This window comes from Branchiostoma belcheri, unplaced genomic scaffold (assembly GCF_001625305.1).
Source record: "Branchiostoma belcheri isolate BF01 breed outbred unplaced genomic scaffold, Haploidv18h27 scaffold93, whole genome shotgun sequence".
Taxonomy (NCBI): Eukaryota; Metazoa; Chordata; class Leptocardii; order Amphioxiformes; family Branchiostomatidae; genus Branchiostoma; species Branchiostoma belcheri.
Window position 1 is genome coordinate 125779 of NW_017804609.1, and position 26333 is coordinate 152111.

Consider the following 26333-nt stretch of genomic DNA (forward strand, 5'->3'; position numbering starts at 1 on the left):
CTGTGAAATAGGTACAAATACATGTTATAACCTAGATTGAATTACACATTGTAAACACAGCTACTCTAAACATTGGTAGTTTGGCTCTTTTAACTTACCATGGTCTAGACATAAGAAATAAATGTGTTTGCCACAAATGTTAGTCTTAGTTTAAATTTTGAAAGTGTCTTGAAATGTTCAAATAAAATTTAACAGTTTTTATGATTAATTTTTCCTTGCACTACCTCAGCATGGTTGGCTATGTCCTTGGTGCTGAATATTCAGTTGCTGTAACCTTTGTTCTATCCCGTTATTTCAGAATGCTCTCCCAAGTGCGACTGCAAGATTGGTTGTGATGGAAGCGTAGCCCACTGCCAGGCCATCTCAGGCTGCTCTGCTAGTGCCTGTATCTGCACAGAGTACACCAGCGGACGTGCCTTCGGAAGGTGCCTGCGACTCCCAGACGTTGAAGACTGCCAGGCTACAACTGAGAGTCCAATTGTAACAACACTGAGGGCTGAGAGTACTGAAGGACTCGAGACAACTCAGGGACCAACTGTCACAGGTACATCAGAGCCATTGACTACAGGGAAGCCAAGCTCTACTGAGAAGCCAGGTGCTACAGAGAAGCCAGGTGCTACAGAACAAACTGGAACAGAAAAACCAACCGCTACAGAGCCAAGTGCAACAGAGAAGCCAAGTGCTACAGAAAAGCCAATTGCTACAGAGCCAACTGGAACAGAAAAGCCAACTGGAACAGAAAAGCCAACTGGAACAGAGAAGCCAAGTGCCACAGAGCCAAGTGCTACAGAAGAGCCAAGTGCTACAGAGAAGCCAAGTGCCACTGAGCCAAGTGCTACAGAGAAGCCAACTGCTACAGAGAAGCCAAGTGCTACAGAGCCAAGTGCTACTGAAAAGCCAAGTGCTACAGAGAAGCCAAGTGCTACAGAAAAGCCAAGTGCTACAGAGAAGCCAAGTGCTACAGAAAAGCCAAGTGCTACAGAAAAGCCAAGTGCTACAGAGAAGCCAACTGCTACAGAAGAGCCAAGTGCTACAGAGAAGCCAACTGCTACAGAGAAGCCAAGTGCTACAGAGCCAAGTGCTACAGAGAAGCCAAGTGCTACAGAGAAGCCAAGTGCTACAGAGAAGCCAAGTGCTACAGAGAAGCCAAGTGCTACAGAGAAGCCAAGTGCTACAGAAAAGCCAACAGCTACAGAAGAGCCAAGTGCTACAGAGAAGCCAAGCGCTACAGAGCCAAGTGCTACTGAAGAACCAAGTGCTACAGAGAAGCCAAGTGCTACAGAGAAACCAAGTGTCACAGAACCAGCTGGAACTGAAGAGCCTTCTGTGGAATCGACCAAGTCCTACCCCTGTGAGGGCAAGTGGACAGAGTGGATGAACTCCTTCTACCCTAATGTTGTTTCTGGTGGAGACTTTGAGACTTTGGACAACCTGAGGAAGAAATATGACTTCTGTGGGCCTGAGATGATCACAAGTAAGCTGGACTTCAAATCCCTGAATTTTGTAATTTTTGACATGTAAGGTTTGTGTACTAGAATTTATAAGTACAATGTATACACTGCAGAATTAGGACTGATATCAAAATCATATCTTTTTACAGACATTCAGTGCCGTGTGGACAGCCGTTTGGAGTTGGACTACTCCAGGACTGGCCAGGATGTGACCTGTGACATCCACCAGGGTCTGGTTTGTGAGAACTCCAAGCAGCGTGGATTTCTGCCTTTCTGCTACGACTACAAGGTCAGGGTGTTCTGTGAGTGTGGTGGGGAAACAACCACTGAAGGAAAACCAGAAATTCAGACAACAACAGGCTCAAGTGAGCTAACGTCTGAGAGGCCAGCAACAACAAAAGCACCAGAGTACAAGGGAACTACAACTGTGGCATCTCCTACAGAACTGTCTACTACTGCTGCTGTGCCTACTACAACTAGGAGAAGGAGAGGTGGGGATATATCATGCATTTATGTATTCATTCTGGCAGATGGTTCATGAGAGATTGTCAAATTCTCTTACAGAAAAGTTGATCATTATGATTGTGCTAATTACTGCTGGTTAAGATACCAGCACACATCACAAAGATGAGAGCAACACAGTACTATTTTGCATCCTGCGAACTCTGAAAGTAGAATTTTGTTCCACTTTCCTTAGCTTTCTTGTTTTCATAGTGTTTTTCTTTTCACATGTCTAAATTCCCTTAGCTTAACTCAATGTACACAGGGCTACATGTATATAACACCTTTAAGCTCTTACTAATATTACATGTATGTACAAAAAACAGATTTATAACTTTCTAAAGAAATTATATAAATTGTGAAGGATTTTAGAACTTGAATAACTTTCAGAACAAGTGGTAAACAGCTTCATCATTCTTGTAGATGAAAAATGTGTTTTATATTCATACCGTTCTATTTTTTCTATCTCTCAGTGTGTGAGTCTGTGTGCAGCTGTACATTGGGCTGTGATGGGAACACAGGAGACTGTGAGCCCCTGCCTGAGTGTGACCTGTTCTGTGTCTGTACTGAGCTCACAGATGACAGGGCCAACGGGCGCTGTGCCAGGCAACCTGCAGAGGGAACATGCATTGAAGGTCTGTATTATGTTTTATGGTAGAACCATGCTCAGGCACAGTTCTGGACAATGTGTGTCTAGAACCATGCCTTGAGCAATCTATGATCTTGAATATGCAGAACCATGCCTGGCCCTAACCTTATACCACAAGGCATAGAACTAGATAGGTACGGTTCTGGATACAGTAGTATCCATGTTGGTATAAAACATTGGTGGCTGAATTTAACTTTTTCAATCATAATTGTTAGGAATAGACTCTTATGTTGTGACTGACTTCTTCTGTTAATTACAAATGAAATTTCTCTGCAAACTTACATTTCAAAATCTGCATGTGGTACATGTATGAAAAGGGACTAACGCTCTCTGCCACACTTATTTTTGCAGAAACTACTCCAGTCTTTGTTGGAACCACTTCCTCTCCATATGCTGGGAAGACAACAAAGCCAGTCATGCCTCATACAACTGGCTACCTTGGAACTACAGGCAAGCCTGAATACACTGGACACCCAGAGTACAGCACTGGTCACCCAGAGTACACCACAGGCAAGCCTGAATACACTGGACACCCAGAGTACAGCACAGGTCACCCAGAGTACAGCACTGGCAAGCCTGAATACACTGGACACCCAGAGTACAGCACAGGCAAGCCTGAATACAGCACTGGACACCCAGAGTACAGCACTGGCAAGCCTGAATACAGCACTGGACACCCAGAGTACACCACTGGCAAGCCTGAATACACTGGACACCCAGAGTACAGCACAGGACACCCAGAGTACAGCACTGGCAAGCCTGAATACACTGGACACCCAGAGTACAGCACAGGACACCCAGAGTATAGCACAGGCAAGCCTGAATACACTGGACACCCAGATTACAGCACCGGACACCCAGAGTACAGCACTGGACACCCAGAACACACAACTCATCCAGGTTAGTCATCCCAATATTTCAGCTTGTTTCAGCAGAAATTATTCAAATTCAATATGCTTTTTGTGAGTACAAAATCAACTATCAGCAAAACTGTTTTTCATAAACAATATCCCCCCTATTTGACAGTGTGTGCTGACATTTGCGGCTGTGAGCTAGACTGTTCCGGAGATGACAGCCACTGTATAGAGATTGCCGGCTGCAGTTTTGCCTGCCTCTGTCCTGCTGGGACTGTGAAGATCAGGGGAAGGTGTGCAGCACAGCCAGACTCTTGCAAACCTGAAACCACACAGGCTCCAACTCAAGGTGCTCCTAAGACTTTTTGTGATCATAAAGATCAAAATAATACTAAATGTATATATAATACTAACATACTGGTTGATATGTTTAGAGTTAAAACTTAAGATCCAACACAAAAAATTCTCTCACCTAGAGCTTTTGACCAGTCACTCTGGTCTTCCTCACTGGACTGTCTGTTTTGTCTAAAGTTTTAACTCTAAACATGTAATTGCCAACACAGATGAACTTTCATGATAGTACTGGTTGATAATTTTTTGTGATCCAGACTGTCCAAGTATCTCAAACTGTTGATGTGAAGAAAAAAGTTAACATACAATATTGCTAATACTTTTGCCTAATGTGGAAAGGGAGAGACAGAAACATATTATGTCATTATTCTAGAGATTCTTCACTGTACAATATTCAACATGATCAAAAACACTTTGTTCACACTGTTGCTGAATGCGTTATTTCTGCAGCTGAGACAACTCCAGAGTCACAGAAGGAGACCACACTAGCAGAGCTGAGCACAGAGAAACCTGAAGAACTCACTACTGCACTTCCAAATGGTAAGCAGTACTTGTTTTCCACAAATTTCCATAGTTTATAGACACAACAATTTTCTGGGTGGTCTTAGCCATAATTCCATGCTTACAGATACACTTCAAAACAATGTATTGTTACAACACATCTAAAATATTCAACAGAGATGTGTAGAGAAGTCAAACTTAAGTGAATATTTAAAGTTTTGTCCAAGATGATCATGCGCTGATTTCACTACAGTTCACAAGCACTGTAAAATATAACAGACAAAAAGCAGCAAAATATGTGGAAAATCTTGCTTTACATTAGACTGTCAACAACAACCATGTACATTTAATTTTCCCCCCAGTCTGCCCTGAGACCTGTGAGTGTTACCTTGGATGTGATGAGAGTGATGGAGAATGTACCACGACTGATGGCTGCTCTCTCAGCTGCAGCTGTCGTAATGAGTTTGCCGACCGACGAAACGGGCGCTGCGGCGTCCCACCGTCTTCTGAGGACTGTGAGGCTACAACATCCTCTGTGGAGACAACTGTCACTGTGACAGAGTCACAGCCTCTAGAGACAGCAGGTATTAAGCTATAACTTAATATGCACCTAAAATTATCTACTGTATTAAGTACAGTATCAATGCATAGTGATTACTGTGAGTTTCAAAATAAATTTTGAAAAAATGCATGCATGTAATTTCACTTGATGTTAAAGTATACAATGTATAAAAGGAAAATAATCAGTTTTCAAGAAGCTACTTCTTGCATCATATATAATTATGTACTACTAGAATCAGCAGTAAGTATTTAGAGACTACTGGTAATTTTGTGCTGTTTAAACTATCCTTTACAGAACCAGCAACCACTGCCAAGCCAGCTGGGACTCCCAAGGCACCGGTTGGCATGACAACCACAACTGTAACCATGACAACAAAGACAACTTCTGTAACTGTCACACCAAAGACAGAGGTCAAGACGTCACCAAGCTCAGAAGTTGAGACCACACCAAAGTCTGAGAGTAAGACCACACCAAAGTCTGAGAGTGAGACCACACCAAAGTCAGAAGTTGAAACCACACCAAGGACTGAAGATTTGACCACACCAAAGCCTGAGACAGAGACCACACCAAGCTCAGAAGTTTTGACCACACCAAAGTCAGAAGTTGAAACCACACCAGAGTCAGAAATTTTGACCACACCAGAGTCAGAAGTTTTGACCACACCAAAGTCAGAAGTTGAAACCACACCAGAGTCGGAAATTTTGACCACACCAGAGTCAGAAGTTTTGACCACACCAAAGTCTGAATCTGAGACCACACCAAGCCCAGAAATTGAGACAACACCAGAGACAATCATCATCAAGACTACCGTGGTGCAGACTGTTGCTGTAACAACACAGGAGGTGCCTTTCACAGAGCCAGAGGCTACACAGGGTATGTCAACTTACAAAGTTGCAGTTAACTTTAGTCCACACTTTAGTCTATGAACAAAAAGCAATTTTCTTGAGTATTTTGCTTTCCTCCTTTTGTATGTATGATTCCTTTTTGCTTCTTAACATGTATTATTGTTTTACATACATCATTTTACATTGTACATGATTCTCTAATGTTTTAAATCCAGAGCCTCACTATACAAAGAAACCCACAATGGCAACAGAACAGCCAGAGCCAACTGGGAAGCCAGAGTCAACCAAAGAGCCATGGTCAACAGGCAAACCAGAATACACTGGAAAGCCAGAACCAACAGAACATCCAGAACCAACTGGGCATCCAGAATACACTGAACATCCAGAACCAACTGGGCATCCAGGATACACTGGGCATCCAGAACCAACTGGCAAACCAGGATACACTGGAAAGCCAGAACGAACTGGACATCCAGAATACACTGGAAAGCCAGAACCAACTGGACATCCAGAATACACTGGAAAGCCAGAACCAACTGGACATCCAGAATACACTGAGCAGCCAGAACCAACTGGGCATCCAGAATACACTGGAAAGCCAGAACCAACTGGGCATCCAGAATACACTGAGCAGCCAGAACCAACTGGGCATCCAGAATACACTGGGCATCCAGAACCAACTGGGCATCCAGGATACACTGGGCATCCAGAACCAACTGGCAAACCAGGATACACTGGAAAGCCAGAACCAACAGAACATCCAGAACCAACTGGACATCCAGAATACACTGAGCAGCCAGAACCAACTGGACATCCAGAATACACTGGAAAGCCAGAACCAACTGGGTATCCAGAATACACTGGAAAGCCAGAACCAACTGGGCATCCAGAATACACTGAGCAGCCAGAGCCAACTGGGCATCCAGAATACACAGAACATCCAGAACCAACTGGACAGCCAGAATACACTGAACATCCAGAACCAACTGGATATCCAGAATATACTGGAAAGCCAGAGTATACAGGCAAGCCAGAACCCACAGAAGCTGTGGCCACCACAGAGGGAACCAAGCTGGTTACTGTCACCACAGTCACTACCACCACTGAGACTGTGGAGGAAAGAACAAGCAAGGCACCAGAAGTTGGTATGTAGCATTGCAAACAATGCAATTCCAATATGAATAAAAGTCTCCAAGTTGCTGTGAACAGTTACCATGTACATGTGTACACTCTTTCAGCCAATGAAGTGCACTACCCATGATATTATGTACCTTTGACAAAATGAGAGTCAAATTTCTGGAAAATGGGATACTACACAAGACTCTAACCAGCACCTGTTTTTCTGTAAATTTCTGGAACTTTGCAACATGTGAAGGAAAAATTTTTGTAGAAATATAAATATATTCAAAGAACCACCAATAACAAAACCCTCAACCCTATGATTTGCCTACTAACATGCGGGAAATTGCATTTTTGGAGGCTTGTAAATAAAAAATTGGATTCAAATTTTTCATTCTATACCATACAGAACCTGAAGGAACAACAGCCTCTCCAGAAGCGACAACTCCAGCTGCTCCTGTGAAGACCACAATCGTCACCAAGACAACAAAAACCACAACAACAACACTGAAACCGACGCCCGCATCCACACAGGAGGTTCCACTGGGTGGGTGTCTTTCTTTGAAAAATATGCACTTGATTTTACATCTTTAAAAGCACTTGGTTGATGCAACAGTGAAAAAAGATTCTTCAATAGCTGACTGTGTTACACCGAAGGAGGTTAATAACTGGAAATACAGATGCAATATTACATTGTAATTGGTTGCATTACCGGTAGAAGGCTGTTTGCAGTAATCTCCAAGCAAGATATTAGGATCAGACTTATTTTCAATGTTTTTGCCTGTTTTTGAAACATTGGACCAGGTACTCTTTTTCAGTGTTGTACTTTCATTTTTAATGGTTCTGAATTTGTACATATCTATAAAGCGACAGGCCAATACTTGGGCCAAACTGATGAAAAGTAAGAAATAGGATTACCGTTGAATATTTTTATCTTTCCAATCCAGTTGAGACAACTCCATCCTCAGAGAGCACCACTCCAGAAGAGCTGGTACAAACAACAAATGTTCCCTCTTACACCACAAAGTTCCCTACTAACCCTGAGGTTACAACACCAGGTAAAAAACTAATATTTTCTGGTCAATTTAAAAATGTGACAAATCAGTTTCGACTTTTGGGAAGGCTACAAAATTAATTGCTTGAAAAAATTGAATGGGCAAAATTGTTAAAACTGATTCTGATCACACTCACTCACTCACTGTCCGGTTTATCGTCTGTTGTTCCCCGTCTTCCGAGGGTTAGACGTGCTTGCACAATACTTCTGGGGCTTGATGGCAGCACGCCACTTGTCTGTGTCCTGTGGGTTGATTTTATCTAAGTCACACAATTTTGTCTAATCTAATTACTCAATATGTTTTACCCATAGCTGTTTCTGAACCTTTAAAATACTCAATAACATGCGTTCTTTGCTACTTACGCAGGCATCTGTGACGTGAAGATGGGTCTTGAGGACCGCTCCGTCTCAGACGACCAGATCACCGCCTCCTCCTACAAGGCTGAGAAGGAGCCCAAGGAGGCTCGTCTGGACAGCCGGCCGGCCGGTAAGGAGGCGGCCACGTCTTGGCAGCCTCAGGAGGACAACAAGGAACAGTGGATCCAGGTACAGTTCACTCTAAGACATAATAGGTATTACTTAGAAAATGCATGAATTCAGTTTAGCACATTCTGTCTACTTGATAGCTGATGGTGTCCAATGGTTGAGAGGCTAGGTTAGCAGACACGAGATTAATAAGTCACAGGTTTGATCCCTTGTATTCTTGGCTAGATGGTATGTCTTTGGGAAAGGCAATTTACACAACTTTCCTCACTCCCCCCAGGTGAAAATTGGGTACCTTAATTGTCTGTTTTTATACCATATGTTTCTTCTGTTCCTGCAATTAGCCCTCGGGCAAGAATTTGCAATAAACAATTATTATTGTTAAAGGCAGTGTAAGGTGAGGGATGAGCTCTGCCTTCCAAAACCATGTCCTACACACAGTAGAGCAGCAAACCACTGCCCCTATGGCCTCAAAGAATGACTCTAGGACTATCTCTACCTTTCATATACTTAAAAGATCAAAACCTGTTTTGCTTCCATCCCCAGGTTGACTTTGCCGAGTCAGTTCAGCTGACCAGTGTGCTGACCCAGGGCAGTGGTGGGGAGGACAAGTGGGTGTCAGAGTTCAAACTGCTGTACTCAGCAGAACCACGCATCTGGCAGGCTGTGGAGGACAGCAATGGAGAACCCTTGGTGAGAAAAATGTCTTTTTACTTTAAAACTATGTTTAAAGTTTCAACTTTTGCTCCAGCACGTTCTCACCTAGAGCTTTTGATCAGTCACCCAGGTTGTCTTCAGTAGACTGACCACTAGCAGATACCTTTGACGCAGTGTTGACATCACACTTCAGAGAAGGCATGTGACAATTCTCACTGGCTCAGTCTGTTGAAGGAGACCAGAGTGACTGGTTAAAAACACTAGGTGATAACTATTCTTTGTGTTGGAATAAACATGCGTGTAATGAACATGCATGTAACTTCCAACACAGATGAACTTTCATGATAGCGCAATTTTGTTGTACAATTTCCATGACTTCATAGATGACATATTGTAGAGCCCTGGATTTGGATGCAAGGGTTGTTCTGTTTTATCATAGGATGTCTAACAAGATTTCAATCTATGCGAATTGTAATTAACTGTGCCTTTTTTGCAGATCTTTGCTGCCAACTCAGATGACTCAGGAATAGTAGAGAACCGGCTGCCAGAAGCAGTGAAGGTGCAGAAGGTTCGGCTGCTGCCCACCGGCTGGAACAACGCCATCGCTCTCAGGGTGGAGTTCAGGGGATGTCCATATGGTGAGGGTTCTTGTATTAAACATTAGTGGTTGGTATCCAGTCTTTGATTATACTGCTTTGGAGGTCCCTGACATGGGTGGGCAGCAGTTGTCTAGTCTTCACACCCCACCTCCAAATAGTTCTGTCCAGTGGGTTCACACCAGCAAGGCTGCATTCTCTATGTCCCTTGGAACATTATGTCAAAGTTATGTCTTCTTTGAAATGGAAACTTGCAGTTTGTTTCTTTGGTTATCAATGTATTAAGATGATCTTGCTAATAAGTAGCTACATGTACAGAACATGACAGCCACAATAATCTATTGATGATAGTATGAAAACCTACTTATATGTAATCACCCTCGAACCTTCAGCACCAAGGACAGAATATACAAGTCCTTTACACTTTATATATGCACGGTGTAATACCAGTGACTTAGCACTTAGAAGCCATTTTTGTCGGGAATACAAATAGATTCAAGGCCATGTTCATTTTTGCTGACTTACAGAAGAGGCTTTGACCACCCTTGCCCCTGAGCCGACCGAGTCTCCCCAGCCAGAATGGACGACTAAGAAGATGCCGACTTACACGACCAAGTTCCCAACTACAGCTGCTACAGAGGTCACCACTGCTGGTGAGAAAGTAGCTGTGTTGTGAATTTCAGCAGATTTTGAAAAATTTTATACAAAAATTGCAAGTGAATGCTTTATTTTCATTGCACGCATGCACATTTTCAGCCTTCCAAATGTTCATTTAATGTAAAATATTTAACATAATTATGTTCCAGTATGTAGGCCTCTGTAAGAGAGTAGTCACTTTGTAACTTTCAGCATATATTCTTTTTCTTCAGAAAGTAAATAGAACTGAACTCCATATTCTAGATGTTCTATAGCTACACATACATACTATTAGTCAGCTTTCAATACATTCATTTCATGTAAAGTATCTAAAATAATTTTGTTCAAATACCAAAATATTATATATTTTGACACCCTGAAATTGCCTTTGAAAATTTTAAGAATAGAGAATCTAATTTATTTTATTCCAATATGCAGGTATCTGTGATGTGAAGATGGGTCTTGAGGACCGCTCCGTCTCAGACGACCAGATCACCGCCTCCTCCTACAAGGCTGAGAAGGAGCCCAAGGAGGCTCGTCTGGACAGCCGGCCGGCCGGTAAGGAGGCGGCCACGTCTTGGCAGCCTCAGGAGGACAACAAGGAACAGTGGATCCAGGTTAAGCACCGACTGTTAGCTCTAAGATATATCCATATAGAGTATTATTTAGCAACCATATAAAATAAGTTTAGCACAATATCTCTACTTAAGAAGATTGAAAACTATCAAGCAAGTTTAAACTCAAATTTTCAACGCAAGAAATAGGACTGTACAACTTTTGGACTGTACAACTCCAGTCTTTGTTGCATAATGAGCAATCCATTGCTTCCTTCTGTAACATCGCATTTTGCAAATGACACACTTGACTTGGTGAGCAGTGGATTGTAAGTTGCAGAGTTAAGTGTCTGTCGCCCCCAGTCTTTGTTGAGGGATATTTGTAAGACCTAATGTAGAAAGGGACGACTCGGACCTAAAAAGACTTTTCCTTGTGTCCAGGTTGATTTTGCCGAGTCTGTCCAGTTGACCAGTGTGCTGACCCAGGGCAGTGGTGGGGAGGACAAGTGGGTGTCAAAGTTCAAACTGCTGTACTCAGCAGAACCACGCATCTGGCAGGCTGTGGAGGACAGCAATGGGGAACCCTTGGTGGGCATAAACTTTTATTATGTTTTTTATGAACTATAGAGTCTTAGAGCATAACGTCAGCTAAATAACCATTTTCTTACCAAACTTTGGCTGTGTCAAATTTTCATTTGAATGTCATTAGATGCTTGCTTGTTGAGATTTGAACAGGATGAATGCAAAGATGTAAATGAATTTTCATAAAAATGATTAATATAGTGACCTCGCTGACAAAGATTCAAGGGCCTTTCCCATTGTTGGAGCAGGTTGATGGCTACAAAGGCCAATTCATGCGAGGCACACTTGGCTGTTGTGGCTGTTAGTTACATAGTTGGCTACTAGAAAGGGTAAAAAGCTATGCAGTGCAAAGATTGTTTAAAGGCTGATATATCTCCGTTCTGCAGATCTTCAGTGCCAACTCAGATGACTCAGGAATAGTAGAGAACCGGCTGCCAGAAGCAGTGAAGGTGCAGAAGGTTCGGCTGCTGCCCACCGGCTGGAACAACGCCATCGCTCTCAGGGTGGAGTTCAGGGGGTGTCCATATGGTGAGCTTCCTTCTGTAACATTAGTGTCTGATCTTTGATTATACTGCTGTTGGGGTCCCTGACACGGGTGGGCAGCAGTCGGCTGATCTTCACACTGCATCTCCAAGCAATGTAAACTTACAGTTTGTTTCTTCAGCTGTCTATGTATGAAAATGATCTTCATATAGTAGGCAGCTACAGAACATGACTGTCACAATAGTTGGTTGATGATAGCGTGAACCCAGAAATACTTACTCATGCCCAATCACCACTGAACCTTCAGCACCAAGGACAGAGCATGCAAGAACCTTACACTCTATACATGTATATTCATGATGTAATATCAGTGATTTAGCAATTAAAAGGCATTCTCATCAAGAATAAGAAAATATTCATTCATTTTTGATAAATGACAGAAGAGGCTTTGACCACCCTTGCCCCTGAGCCGACCGAGTCTCCCCAGCCAGAATGGACGACTAAGAAGATGCCGACTTACACGACCAAGTTCCCAACTACAGCAGTTACAGAGGTCACCACTGCTGGTGAGACAGTAGTCATGTTGTGACTTTCAGCAGATGTTTTAAATATTGTGTACAAAAAATGCAAGTGAACACTTCAATTTTAATGCTCCATAGCTGCATGTACATTTTCAGCCTTTCAAACTTTTATTTGATGTAAAAAATCTAACATACTTATGTTCCCTATGAAGATATCTGTGAGAGAGTTATCATAATGTGTCTTTCAGCATATATTCTTCGTTTTCTATAGAACCAAAATAGAAGTAAACTAAGTATTCTAAATGTTCTATAGCTACACGTACATAGTCAGATTTCAGAACATTGATTTCAGAACAAGTATCTAAAATAATTTTGTTCAAGTACAAAAGTACCTTATTTTTGTCACCCTGAAATTGCACTGGATGCCTTTGAAATTTTATTTGATGTGAAGAATTTAAAATAATTTTCTTTCAATCTTAAGGCATCTGTGACGTGAAGATGGGTCTTGAGGACCGCTCCGTCTCAGACGACCAGATCACCGCCTCCTCCTACAAGGCTGAGAAGGAGCCCAAGGAGGCTCGTCTGGACAGCCGGCCGGCCGGTAAGGAGGCGGCCACGTCTTGGCAGCCTCAGGAGGACAACAAGGAACAGTGGATCCAGGTAAAGTAACAACATTAACCTGTTTGCTTTAAGACATAATAGATATTCCTCAGACACTGTATGAATTCAGTTTTGCACATTCTGTCTACTTGAGATAGCTGATGGTGTACAATGGCAGAGCGGCTAAAGACACAAGATCAAGAGGTAACAGGTTCAATCCCTGGTATTTCAGGCTACACATTGTGTCCTTGGGAAAAGCAGTATACACGACTTGCCTCAGTCCACCCGGGTGAAAAGTGGGTACCTTATTTTGATTGGGGATATTAAAGGCAGTGTAAGGAGAGAGATGAGCTCTGTCTTCCAATACCGTGCCCTACACATAATAGAGCAGCAACCTTCAGCCCATATGGCCTCAAAGAATGACTCTAGGACTATCTTTACCTTTATCTACTTGAAAAGACCAACAACTCTGTTCCTTGTTCCCCCAGGTTGACTTTGCCGAGTCTGTCCAGCTGACCAGTGTGCTGACCCAGGGCAGTGGTGGGGAGGACAAGTGGGTGTCAGAGTTCAAACTGCTGTACTCAGCAGAACCACGCATCTGGCAGGCTGTGGAGGACAGCAATGGGGAACCCGTGGTGGGCAAAACTTACTACATAGTTTTTGGAAGTTTGGTTTTAATGATAGAGTCTTAGAAAACAGTAGCCTCAGCTTGTCGAAGTTCCCATAGAGATGATTTGTGCACCAGCAATTTGTTGTATTTGTTTGCTTCACTGGTTATAGTACTGGTTATGGTTAAACAGCAGCAGTTTGAACAGGATAAATCCAAAAAAACATGGATTTTAAATAGGCCTCTATATAAATGATAGATAATATAAAACTACTGAAATATCAAAGATACAAAGCGTGTGGTGTGTTATGCCAAAGTGTTGTTGTACCGTCTATACAGATACAGATGCAGGAAGAAAGCTATATGTGAACACTCATACTTTTTTTGGAGAGCCCAATAGTATGATTTTCCTTTCTGCAGATCTTCAGTGCCAACTCAGATGACTCAGGAATAGTAGAGAACCGGCTGCCAGAAGCAGTGAAGGTGCAGAAGGTTCGGCTGCTGCCCACCGGCTGGAACAACGCCATCGCTCTCAGGGTGGAGTTCAGGGGATGTCCTTATGGTGAGGCCTCTATGTTATAACAAATGCCTGTAATAGAAATTCTACATCCACAACATCATACAATATTTTGGCTCTTCTGGTACTTGAATCAACATTGCATCAATTTACCAGTAAAACTTCTTATGATGTAACAGACGCTTTTTTACCTGCTTGTAAAGCTAGAACCAATGTGAACTTTCCTGTTTGTTTAGAAGAGAAGACAACACCTTCCTCCATTTCTGAGGAGACAACAAAGCCAGTCCTTCCAGAAGAAACAACAGTTCCCCAAACAGAGGAAACCACCAAGTCTAGCCCAGCAGTGACCACTGCTGAGGCACCACTGGAGACAACAACAACAGAAGTCATCGTCACAACCTACACAACCAGGTTCCCTACTACTACTGCACTGTCCACTCATGGTGAGCAGATTTACTTACAAAATGTAACTTTGTGTGAAGTATTGCTTTTCACTGAAAGAACAAATTACATTAAAACAAAGTACATATGCTACCTAGGGATGACACACGTTATATGTATAAATTTTATATTTTGATCTCTTTGGTTACAAAGAATAAGATATTTTTCAGGGTATTTTTGAATGCTTTTAAATACATCTTATTTCTTAAAGAACAGTTGTATACTGCAGTTGGTAAAGACAACAACAACATTTTTCAACTAACTAAACAGTCAAGCTATTATGGCTCTATTCTGTATTCCTATGTATAAGATTGACACTTTATACATGTACAATGTACAACAGAAATGCCTGCCATATTCACCTGTATTATGAACCATTCCAGGTGTGTGTGATGAGAAGATGGGTCTGGAGGATCGCTCCGTCCCAGATGAGAACATCCGAGCTTCGTCACAGAAGGAGGATCGTCCGACCCAGAATGCTCGCCTGGCCACCGGCAGGGACCTGTCAGGGGAGGGCGAGGCCTGGGAACCTCTGCAGGATACTACTCAGGAGTGGATAGAGGTTTGTCTAATTAATTAGTTGTTGTTGTTGGCATCCTTTAGTCTCGGGAGACGATGGAGTGTGCGCCGTGGTTCAGTTCGACTTCAGACAACGCCGGCTGTGACTAATTAATAGAATATGCATAATTTAGTAAACCTCTTGGTGACATTACAGTAACCACCTTTTCAGAAGCTGAAGAAAGATGGCAGATGCTGTCTGCAATTTTTTTTGCTTGAATTGTAAGTCACATGTTTAAATTACACATTAGTTTAAATCTTTTTACTTTTAATTTTGTTTCTTTCTTATCTCTACAATGATTATATTTAGATATGATAAGATTCATATTTTGTTCCTAAATTTAACTTATCTAAAGGAATTCTGTTGAGCGATAGACCAGTTAAAATGCACCTTCACTTGAAGTCTGATTAGATACTTTTCTTCACAAGTAATGAGTGATATGAGGTTTCACAGTGTACAAATATCAAAATAATTGAACAGCCCTAATGTTTTCCCTTCTCTAATTCCAGGTGAAGTTTGATGAAGCTGTCCAGATCACCAGTGTGCTGACCCAGGGCAGTGGGAAGAGCAGGGACAAGTACGTGACAGAGTACAAGGTCCTGTACACCGAGGACGGGCTGATATGGGACTACGTATATGACGAAGATGGCAAAGTAATGGTAAGATCACTAAAAAGCTTTAAACAACATTTAGAGTTGTAGATGGGCAAAGGTTAGTAAGTGTAACAGTTACTGGTTTTTCAGTGTTATATAGCCATCTGCCACAGCGCTGTGTGCCTGCAAAGCTGGTAAACTATGTTGCACTAAAGGGCGGTTATACTGGCTATACAGTTACAGATACAGAAGACGTCCTTAGATGTCAAAGGAGAGGCTACAGAGACTAAACATTTGCAGACCATCTAGATATATTCAGCTGACATTTTGGTGACTGTCTATCACCTTCCTCAGTGCAATGTAAACCAGTCAGAATTTCCCCAAGGAAGGTGACAGTCACTGAAATGTAAGCTGAATAAAACACTTGGTTGTATGCAAAGAGTCTCTTCATTCAGTGACTTACCAACCTGAGGAAACTATGCAAGGATAATGGTTGTTATGTTTAAACCCTTCCCCAGCTGTTTGAGGCTAACACAATGGCAGTGATTAAGATTTTACACTGCTGAATGTACAGTTCTCTAATTAAAACCTAACGGTTGTTATGTTTGAAACCTTCCCAGCTATTTGAAGCTAACACAGATGACAGCAGTGTGGTAGAGAACTACCTTCCTGCTGCAGTCCTGGTGAGGACAGTCCGCCTGCTGCCCACAGCCTGGCACACTGGCATCAGTCTCAGGGTCGAGTTCAGGGGATGTCCTCGTGGTTAGCGCTCTTTCTTCATTTTACTTACTTACTTGGGCTCTTGGCTCCACTTATTTTTATCAATGCCCTTTACTGAGTGGTTTAAATGTCTTGAGCCTTGTAGCTGTTGTCTCAGGGTTGAGTTTAAGGGATGACCACAGGGTTAGTACTCTTTCTCCTTTCTCTAATCCTTTATTTGCCATGGTTTCTCTGAACCACAACCTTCCAGAACCATGTACATACTTACATGAAGACATAATATATGCAAAAACATTCTTGAGTAAACCATCTGAACTGGGCACAGATTGGAGGAGGTTGTGCTGAGAAAGGGGCAACAAAACTGAACACAAATTTTGTTATTCCATCAGCAGTAAATTCTAGATGTCAAATCCATATGAATAAAACATTTGTATAAAATCTTATACCATGCATAGCAATACAGAATCTGATGTCTTTTTATTGAAAGTTAATGTTTATTTGTAATGTATTTAACTCCCAGGTGCAGCCACTACTGCCTTGCCTGTTGCTGAAACAACCCAGACTGTGTCAGAAGAAACAACTGTCTCCATGGAGAAGACCACACCATACTCTCCAAAGGAAACAACAGCCACAAGCTCTGCACAGACTACGTACTATGTGCCAAAGGAGACTACAAGCATCAGCTCTGCGGAAACCACACCATCTACACCAAAGGAGACTACAAGCATCAGCTCTGAGGTAACCACACCATCTGCACCAAAGGAGACTACAGGCATCATCTCCGCAGAGACCACACCATCTGCACCAAAGCAGACTACAGGCATCAGCTCTGCGGAAACCACACCATCTGCACCAAAGGAGACTACAAGCATCAGCAATGCAGAGACCACACCATCTGCACCAAAGGAGACTACAAGCATCAGCTCTGAGGAGACCACACCATCTGCACCAAAGGAGACTACAAGCATCAGCTCTGAGACCACACCATCTGCACCAAAGGAAGCTACAAGCATCAGCTCTGCAGAAACTACACCATCTGCACCAAAGGAGACTACAAGCATCAGCAATGCAGAGACCACAGCAGGACCCAATGCAGAGACAACAGAAGCCACACAACCCAAAGAAACAACTCCCTACTCATCGGAAGAAACCACACCTTACATAGGAGGGAAGACCACTGCATCTGTCATTGAGAGGACAACAGGAACATCACATGTCTACACCACTAAGGGTAAACCAATGTCTCTTTTCACAGTTGTAACATGAAAAGCTCTTGAGAGATCATGACCAAGTGTAAGAGATTGTAGAATGTGGCAATAGTAACACAGTGTGAATCTTAAAACCTGTCAACTGTGAATTCATGACAATGACAAATAGGTCTACCTTGCATGAATACTTCAGTACACATTTAAAACACTGTAAAGACCTTCTTTTTTTCTGTTATTGCAAAATGAAACCACCACAAAAGTACATACATTTACAGCACTTAGCTTACAATGGCCTTTGCACATCAAATTGACTAATGACAACGTTACAACTTTCTTTCCTTCCCTGGCTGTCCCAGGCACCACTACCAAGTCCACGGTGTACACAGTGACCAGCCGCCCTGTCACCACACAGTGCCTGGGTGTGGACTGTGGAGACGGCTTCTGTCTCAGGATGGAGAAGAGATGCAACGGCATCAGGGAGTGCGCTAATGGCAGGGATGAAGAGAACTGCCAAGGTGAGGATTTGAGTTTGAGCTGTTAGTTGATTAGAAGAGAGTGACTCATTTTTTGTGCTCTTTATCTCTATCTACCTCTCTATCTGTCGCTCTCTCCCTCCCTCTCTCTTCTCTCCCCTCTCTCTCTTCTCTCTCTGCTCTCCCTCTCTCTCCCTATCTGTCTCCCCCTCTCTCCCTCTCTCATCTATCCCTTCGTCTATTTGTTCAACCATTGGGACACCACAGATCATCTGACAACCACTTGTTCTTCATGCACCCTTCTTGGCTTTTCTGTTCCTCTTTACATGCCAGATTTTATTTCTGTTGGTAGAGTCTTTAAACTTCATAATTCCAACATTTCAGGTTCTGATAATCTACTTTTTAGTGTCTATATTCTGGAATGCACCTTGGTTGATTGCTGAACCATCTTGTGTTCCAGCATACACAAGTCGGGCACCAGTTACAGAACTCACATCAAGAAAGCCTGTCGCAACCACCACCGAGCCTTCAGCACCAGGGACAGAGCCTACAGCTCCCTACCCCTGTGAGGGCAAGTGGACAGAGTGGATGAACTCCTTCTACCCTGATGTCATGTCTGGTGGAGACTTTGAGACATTTGAGAATCTGAGGAAGAAATATGACTTCTGTGGGCCTGAGATGATCACAAGTAAGTTCTTTTTTAATGTTAAAAGTCTAGAATATGTTTCATACAAGTTTGAAAAAACTACTTTTGTTCACACAAAGTGAAATTATTATTCAACACCTGGTCAATAGTTAACCCTTGAGGTGGCTTGAAGAAACTGATAACTATAAAACTTTTATTTCTTTCCAAAGACATTCAGTGCCGTGTGGACAGCCGTTTGGAGATGGACTACTCCAGGACTGGCCAGGATGTGACCTGTGACATCCACCAGGGTCTGGTTTGTGAGAACTCCAAGCAGCGTGGATTCCTGCCTTTCTGCTACAACTACAAGGTCAGGGTGTTCTGTGAGTGTGGTGGGGAGGTGACATCAGGACCAGGGACAACTCAAGCTCCCAATCCTGCCACCACTGCTGCCAAACTGACCACCAAGGCTCCGTTTGCCTCTACAACTGCTCTTCCAAGCACAACACGAAGTACGAGTTTACATACGTTTACATTCTGCAACCTTGAATTGTTGGAATCACTGTGCAAATCTTTGTGCTGAAAAGCATGTTGCATTTCAATTAGAAGAGCAACATGAGGTTTAAGTAGGACAAGTTGAATCCACAGTTTAACCTAGAGTACAATTTTAGCACACTCTAGAGCTATCAGGAAGGGCTACCAGGAAGACCAGCAAGTAGACATTTATTGAACGTTTGAAATAAAAACAAGTTGTATGGAATTTTGAGTGCTGCCATAAGTCCTACAAGTTAAGAGAATATTGTTTACTATATTCCCTCTGCATATCTATCATAATGTCAAATGTGTATGTATCAAGATGACCATTACTATTATAATATCATTATACTGTTGTATTTGGCAGGCCCGTGCCCAGACAAGTGCTACTGCACCCTTGGATGTGAGGATGATGGAGACTGTGGGGCCATGCAGGGATGTGATCGAAGCTGCTACTGTGCTGGCGACTATGACAGGTAGGAGTGTAATTTTGTAGGAAATACATCTCTCAGCATAGGTAGCTGTTACTGTGCTTGGGACTATGACTGGATTGTGTTTTCTTCATTTTGTAGGTGTTTGCTTGTAACAGTACCATGTAATTTAAGCTTCATACTCTAACAGAAAGATCAGAGCCCCAAACCTGTTCTCCTGATACATTGCCATAATGTACAGACTGACACATTTTACATGTATGTATTAAAAAAAATCTAAACCATGATATTATTGTCTATGTTGTGTGCAGGTACAATGAGCGCTGTGCCACCATGCCAGCAGAAGAGGAGTGTTTCCCACAGACTACAACAGAACCAACTTACACAGTCCCTGTGGAAACTACAGGTTTGTTTAATCTGATACACTAATACATAGACCTCAAAAGGCCTCAAAAGCTTCAGAATATCAGTACAGCAGTTTTTTGTTATAAGGGGCAGAATCTTCAAATGAACCATAATCATGAGATCAATTTGACAAAATAGTGTATGAATATCTGTATGGCAATCTGTAAATCTTCTAAACAGCTGACTTCCGCTATATTTCTGCAGTGTTTGTGACGACTACAGGACCCACAGTGAGCAGCTACACCACAGGTGCTCCTACTCCAACCACTGGTCTGCCTCTCACTACACCAGGTGGGGTGGTCATCTTTATGCTTTGGTCAATACTGTAAATTGTCTGAAGTTTGATGGGACTTTGCAGTAAGAGGATAAAATGAGAAATTTATCAATGGTGTTTGAAGTTGGTGATTGAAACAACACAATTCAGTAGAAGACAAAGCACATCAAATCAATGCAAATATCTCATGATTTACAGTATTTCTTTTTAAACTAACTTGCAGAAACTTTTTAAGCAAGTCTAACTCTTGCAAGAAGGGAATTCTCGTGAGTGAGTGATATACATGATTAGCAATATGTATCAGTTTGCTGGAAACAATTTGAAATTTGAGTACAAATGTAACAATTTTTCCAGTTGTGTGTGGCAGTAACCAGGAGTACACAGAGTGTGCGTGCCACACCAGCTGTAAGGACCTTGCTAAGGAGAACCAGACCTGCAGCTGTACACCTGGCTGTGACTGTGTGGACGGGATGGTGCTGAACAACGGAGAGTGCATCAGGGCCATCGACTGTCCCTGCTACTACCCTCCTCACGAGAAATTCTACAAGGTGACTTGTACTTATCATTGTTGAACAACAGAGCATTCAGCACAGAACCAAGATGTCCCGGGTTCAAATCCTGCCATGTCACCGATCTTGTGCCCTTGGGAAAGGCACTTAACACAACTTTCTTTACATTGTTTAGGTAGAAGTTATGATCATAGTTCAGTTGTCCTTTTTTTTTTCAAGATGGCAGTCTTAGATCCTTGTTGGCAGTTGGTTCTGTCACAGCCAGCTATAGCTTGACAATTGCACAAAATGCATGTCAAAGGTGATCACACCTGAAAAGTTTGACTCTTACACTCAATCAAAATCTACCCAGTTGCTTGTAATGAGTAACAGTACTGTTGTCTTGTACCTGGATGTCTAACATTCATCAACATATTCTTTGTCCCAGTTTGGCACCACCTTTGCTAAGAATGAAAGTACCACGTGTGCCTGTACTAAAAATGGGATTTAGTGGACACAGTAAAGTAGGCAATGAAACATTTGACAGGTTTAAACATTTATCCAGTTGCTTGAGTAACAGTTGTCTTGTGTAATTCATTACCTGGATGTATTAACTTCATCTGCATCAGCATGCAAAGCTAACAACACTTTTCCCTGTCCCAGTTTGGCGCCACCTTTGCTAAGGATGAGTGCACCACATGTGCCTGTACTAAGGGAGGGATCGAGTGTGACATGGACTGTAACATCTCACCTGAGGACTGTCAGGAGGGGGAGGTGTTCGAGAACGTCCCTGGGAAATGCTGCGGATGCTTCCCAAGTAAGGCTAGCTTTCATACAAACTTTTACTCTCTATATACTATTAGGCATTTAAAAATCCTGTTGAAATCCTCATACTCAAACTCATTTTTATATGAAGATTTTAGACATAGGTGTGTGCTCAATGTAGGAATGTGAGGCAAAACCGGAAATATTCTGGATGAAGAAATCTTTATGATGTTTACATTACAGACACATTTTCGCACAATGTTTTATCTTTGATGCATTTACAAATATTGCAAATATAATCATTTAGACCATGTTCCATTCATATTAAGGGATACCAATAAATATATACTGCAAAGCTGCAGCTAATCAACACAGTCAGGTGATGTAATGTGTTTGTTTATCTCTTTGTTCTAGGCACTTGTACAAATGGTATGGAGTACCAGTCTAGCTACTGACCTGACTTCCTAAGGAGGCAAATATTCATTTGTTTGTTCGTTCCAGCCACCTGTGAGATGGATATTTATTTGTTTGTTTGTTTGTTTCTTTGTTTGTTTGTTGCAGGCACCTGTACAAATGGTATGGAGTACCAGTCCATCTGTGCGTGCCATCGCACCTGCACTAACCTGACGGCCACCTGTGATATGGACACCTGCCAGCCTGGCTGTGCCTGTCCTGACGACATGGTCTTCAACGGTCTGGAGTGTGTGGAACCGACACAGTGTACTTGTGAATACGAAGGGAAATCTTATTCTGTGAGTATTGCTTTTCATTTTTCCCTAGAACTATTGTTGAGTGGAGCTTGCTGCCATCAAAGTTAAGTCGGGGCATCATCACTAGATAGCTTTAAACACTTAGGTGTAACAGTTGTTCGGTGTGCATGTATAATGTAATAAGCTAGCTACTACCACCTCATGTGCCTGCAAAGCTGGTGTGTTACACGGATGGGCATTTTATACAGCAACAGATACAAAAGCTGGACCAGGTGTGTTACGCCAAAGGGTGGTTCTATCAGCTATACATATACAGAAGCTGGTCTGTTACTCCGAAGGGGTGTTATACCTGCTATACCGATACAGATACAAATTTTCTTCTCCCTTCAGCCAGGAGAGATCTGGGTGCCAGGAGAGTGTACCATGTGTAAGTGTATGGATGACCACACACCCAGCTGTGGAGAGTACTGTCCCATCACACAGTGTTACTAACATGTTTGTACATGTAACGTTATATTCCAGCCAGGAGAGATCTGGGTGCCAGGAGAGTGTACCATGTGTAAGTGTATGGATGACCACACACCCAGCTGTGGAGAGTACTGTCCCATCACACAGTGTTACTAACATGTTAGTACATCACACAGTGTTACTAACATGTTTGTACATCACACAGTGTTACTAACATGTTAGTACATCACACAGTGTTACTAACATGTTTGTACATGTATATTCCAGCCAGGAGAGATCTGGGTGCCAGGAGAGTGTACCATGTGTAAGTGTATGGATGACCACACACCCAGTTGTGGAGAGTACTGTCCTATCACACAGTGTTACTAACATGTTTGTACATGTATATTCCAGCCAGGAGAGATCTGGGTGCCAGGAGAGTGCACCATGTGTAAGTGTATGGATGACCACACGCCCAGTTGTGGAGAGTACTGTCCTATCACACAGTGTGAGGAAGGTTATGAGATGGTGAACGCCAAGCCTGATGACGGAGTCTGCTGCAAGTGCAAACCTGCCGGTAAGATATCCAATATGATTTTTCTCAAGGTGCACTTATCAGACCAAGATTTTTTGAGGTTTTGAAATGGAAGATATGTCAGTCAACCAATTAATGGACGATTTGAGATACTCAGACTGAACCTCTTCCTATTTATCAAAATGTGTTTTCATTTATTCATGAGGCCATACTGGTTTTATTATACTGATGACATCCTTTGAGCACCCCAAAACTTAAGTGGTAGTCACTATTTTTTAAGAGCAGTTTAGATATGTAGGAGTGCATTATACTCCATCCATGTCATTGGAGAGGTCTTTAGATTCCTTTTTCAGGTGGCAAATATGTGTGTGATCTGGCAGAGTTTTGCCTAACTTAGTAGCATAACAATGTAAACTTTTCTGCATCCCATCAGGCCCAGTGTGTGAGGACCCAGCTGAAGTTTACCACCAGGTGGGAGAAGTCTGGGCACGTACAGCCTGTGAGAGTTGTCAGTGTATGGAGGAAGGGAGGGTGGAGTGTGACAGGCTTATCTGCCCTGCTGTTCCCTGTCCTGAGGTAAGGTTTTCTGTTGTACAGTACAGTTGTACAGTACAGTTGTACAGTACTGTTGTACAGTTATAGTGAGTAGTTGGATATCTGTACTGCCTGTGAGAGTTGCCAGTGTATGGAGGAAGGGAGGGTGGAGTGTGACAGGCTTATCTGCCCTGCTGTTCCCTGTCCTGAGGTAAGATTTACTGTTCTACAGTATAGTTATACTGTTGTACAGTACAGTTGTACAGTAGTTAGATGTCTGTACAGCCTGTGAGAGCTGTCAGTGTATGGAGGAAGGGAGGGTGGAGTGTGACTCGGTTGACTCGTTCACCTACCTGGGTATCACTCTGGACCCCTCACTCAGGTGGTCAGCACACGTGCAAAGGATCACGAAGAAGCTTCTCAGCGGACTCGGTGCAATGAGACGTGCCAGAGCCTTTGTTACAAAGGAAGTGTTGCAGACCATGTACCAGACACTAGTACTATCTCATCTGGATTACTGCGCCACAGCGTGGCTACCGAGTCTAGTACAGAGCAACAAAACTCTGACATCACAGCTGGACAGACTGGTAAACAGAGCTGCAAGGCTCATCACAGGCCACAAACTCCAAGATCATGTCCCCGTTAACATCTTGCGAGCAGAGGCAGGGATAGACCCTGTGCGTAAACGGGCAGAAGTAGCTTCTCTTGTCTCTGTCTTTAAGGCAGTCCGTGGATGTGCGCCTGTGTACATGACATCGTTGTTCAAATGGGAAGCTCCACCAACACTGAGTGTACGCACTACTCGGTCAGAGTTAAAACGGCTACGGGACTATGACCCCCACCTACTCTCCTGTCCACCAGCAAGAGTCACTTCATACAGGAACAGCTTACAGTACTATGGACCTTACCTCTGGAACTCACTTCCCCTACAACAACGACAGCAGCTCAGTCTCAGAACTTTTAAACAGTTTTTATCGAATTGTATTTAAGATAATCATTAGTTATTTGAATATGTGCTATTTTTAGACTTTGTATGTATTGTGAATCTGTTTAACTGTTAGGTGTTTGTCAGTGCTTTTGTACCAGGATTTCCTGAAAAACAGGCCAGAGTGGCCTGAGTGTGATACCTGGTGAAACAAATAAAGTTGAAGTTGAAAGTTGACAGGCTTATCTGCCCTGCTGTACCCTGTCCTGAGGTAAAATAGAATGATGTTTTACTCTACAGTTATTCAATTAATAGCTGATATACACTTGCCAGTCACTGCCTTTTCTTATAGGATCTATAATCAGATTATGCAATATGGACCATGTTCTAAGTCTAAAGCAAAAAAGTAGCCCACTGTAATTTGAATATGTCCTTGATTATGATTTTTTTTCTTCTTACAACAGGGTTACATGGTGACCCAGGAGCCTGGAAAATGCTGCCCAACATGTGGTAAGGATCATTTCTGTTAAATGTGACTTTTATTACACACAAAAAATCATTGTAATACTCAAAAACAAAGTTTCCAACAAAAAATACCTGGTATCAGGTAATTTATCAACAATCTTTGTTTATTTGATTATGATGTAACTTATGTGTATTAACTCCAACTAAAAGCATGATTTAATCATATACGTCCTCTTTGTGTCCAGTTGGCCTGGCCACCACCACCTCGCTGGTCCCAGTAACCAGTCTGCCCACCGTGGCACCAACCACCTACATCGCTATCACATCAGGACCGTACCAAACAGAACCAACACAGGGGACAACCACACAGGCCTACACTACTGAAAAACCAGGTCAGCAGCATGGCTTATATGGCCTATTTATGGTTGACATTGATTCAATCCCTTGATTATCAGAGTTATGTGGGAAAGCAATGGAGCAAGTGAAAAAAAACAGTTATCCTGTGGTAGACACATCAATGATGTCACATAAAGTAAAGGTCAATATATGGAGGAACTCAAAAACCCAATGATTGCATAGTTGCAAAAACGTCAAATTGAATATAATCATGAAAATTCAAATACTTCCTTTAAGTCTGAAATTTCTGCTTTCTTGTTTACTATTAGTTGTCATCACCGAGGGAGTCCAGACAACAGCAGAGACTCTGCAGTCAACAACAGGAGAAGTCAGGAGGCCTCACACCACAGGTCATTATTTTCTCTTTGGACCATAGACTATAATTGTTTCCAGATTTTATGTTTCAGTTCTGTGGTTACGCATCATGTGTGTTACAGATTTTTTATGCATGCCAGGTTTTTTTTTGGTTGTTTTTTATTATATTTTGGAAAATGTCAATAAGAGAAAGAATCACAATAACATTATGGGCTCTATTGGTGGACCAGCCATTTTCATTTATGTCCACTGTACATTTTGTATTTGCTGCTTCAACTTTGTAATATGTTCTTTATGTTTCATGAAGAAAGGATCCTTATATTTACATACTTTCTGTCCAATGCTAAAAAATCTATGTGAATAAAAG

The 26333-nt window shown here is 42.4% G+C and overlaps 2 protein-coding genes across 2 annotated transcripts in view; both read left to right on the forward strand.

The window, feature by feature from the left end:
- LOC109488281 (mucin-5AC-like) overlaps nt 1-26333 on the forward strand; it is a 51920-nt gene that overhangs the window by 2552 nt on the left and 23035 nt on the right. The window contains exon 3 of the mRNA XM_019792474.1: nt 1465-1467. Coding sequence (XP_019648033.1) covers nt 1465-1467 — 3 coding nt within the window. The remainder of the gene's footprint in view (nt 1-1464; nt 1468-26333) is intronic.
- On the forward strand, nt 20805-22857 carry LOC109488313 (mucin-6-like). The gene is made up of 4 exons (XM_019792505.1): nt 20805-20934; nt 21538-21691; nt 22201-22391; nt 22740-22857. Exons 1-4 carry the CDS (start codon nt 20857-20859, stop codon nt 22839-22841), a joined length of 525 nt encoding a protein of 174 aa, XP_019648064.1. The 5' UTR covers nt 20805-20856; the 3' UTR covers nt 22842-22857.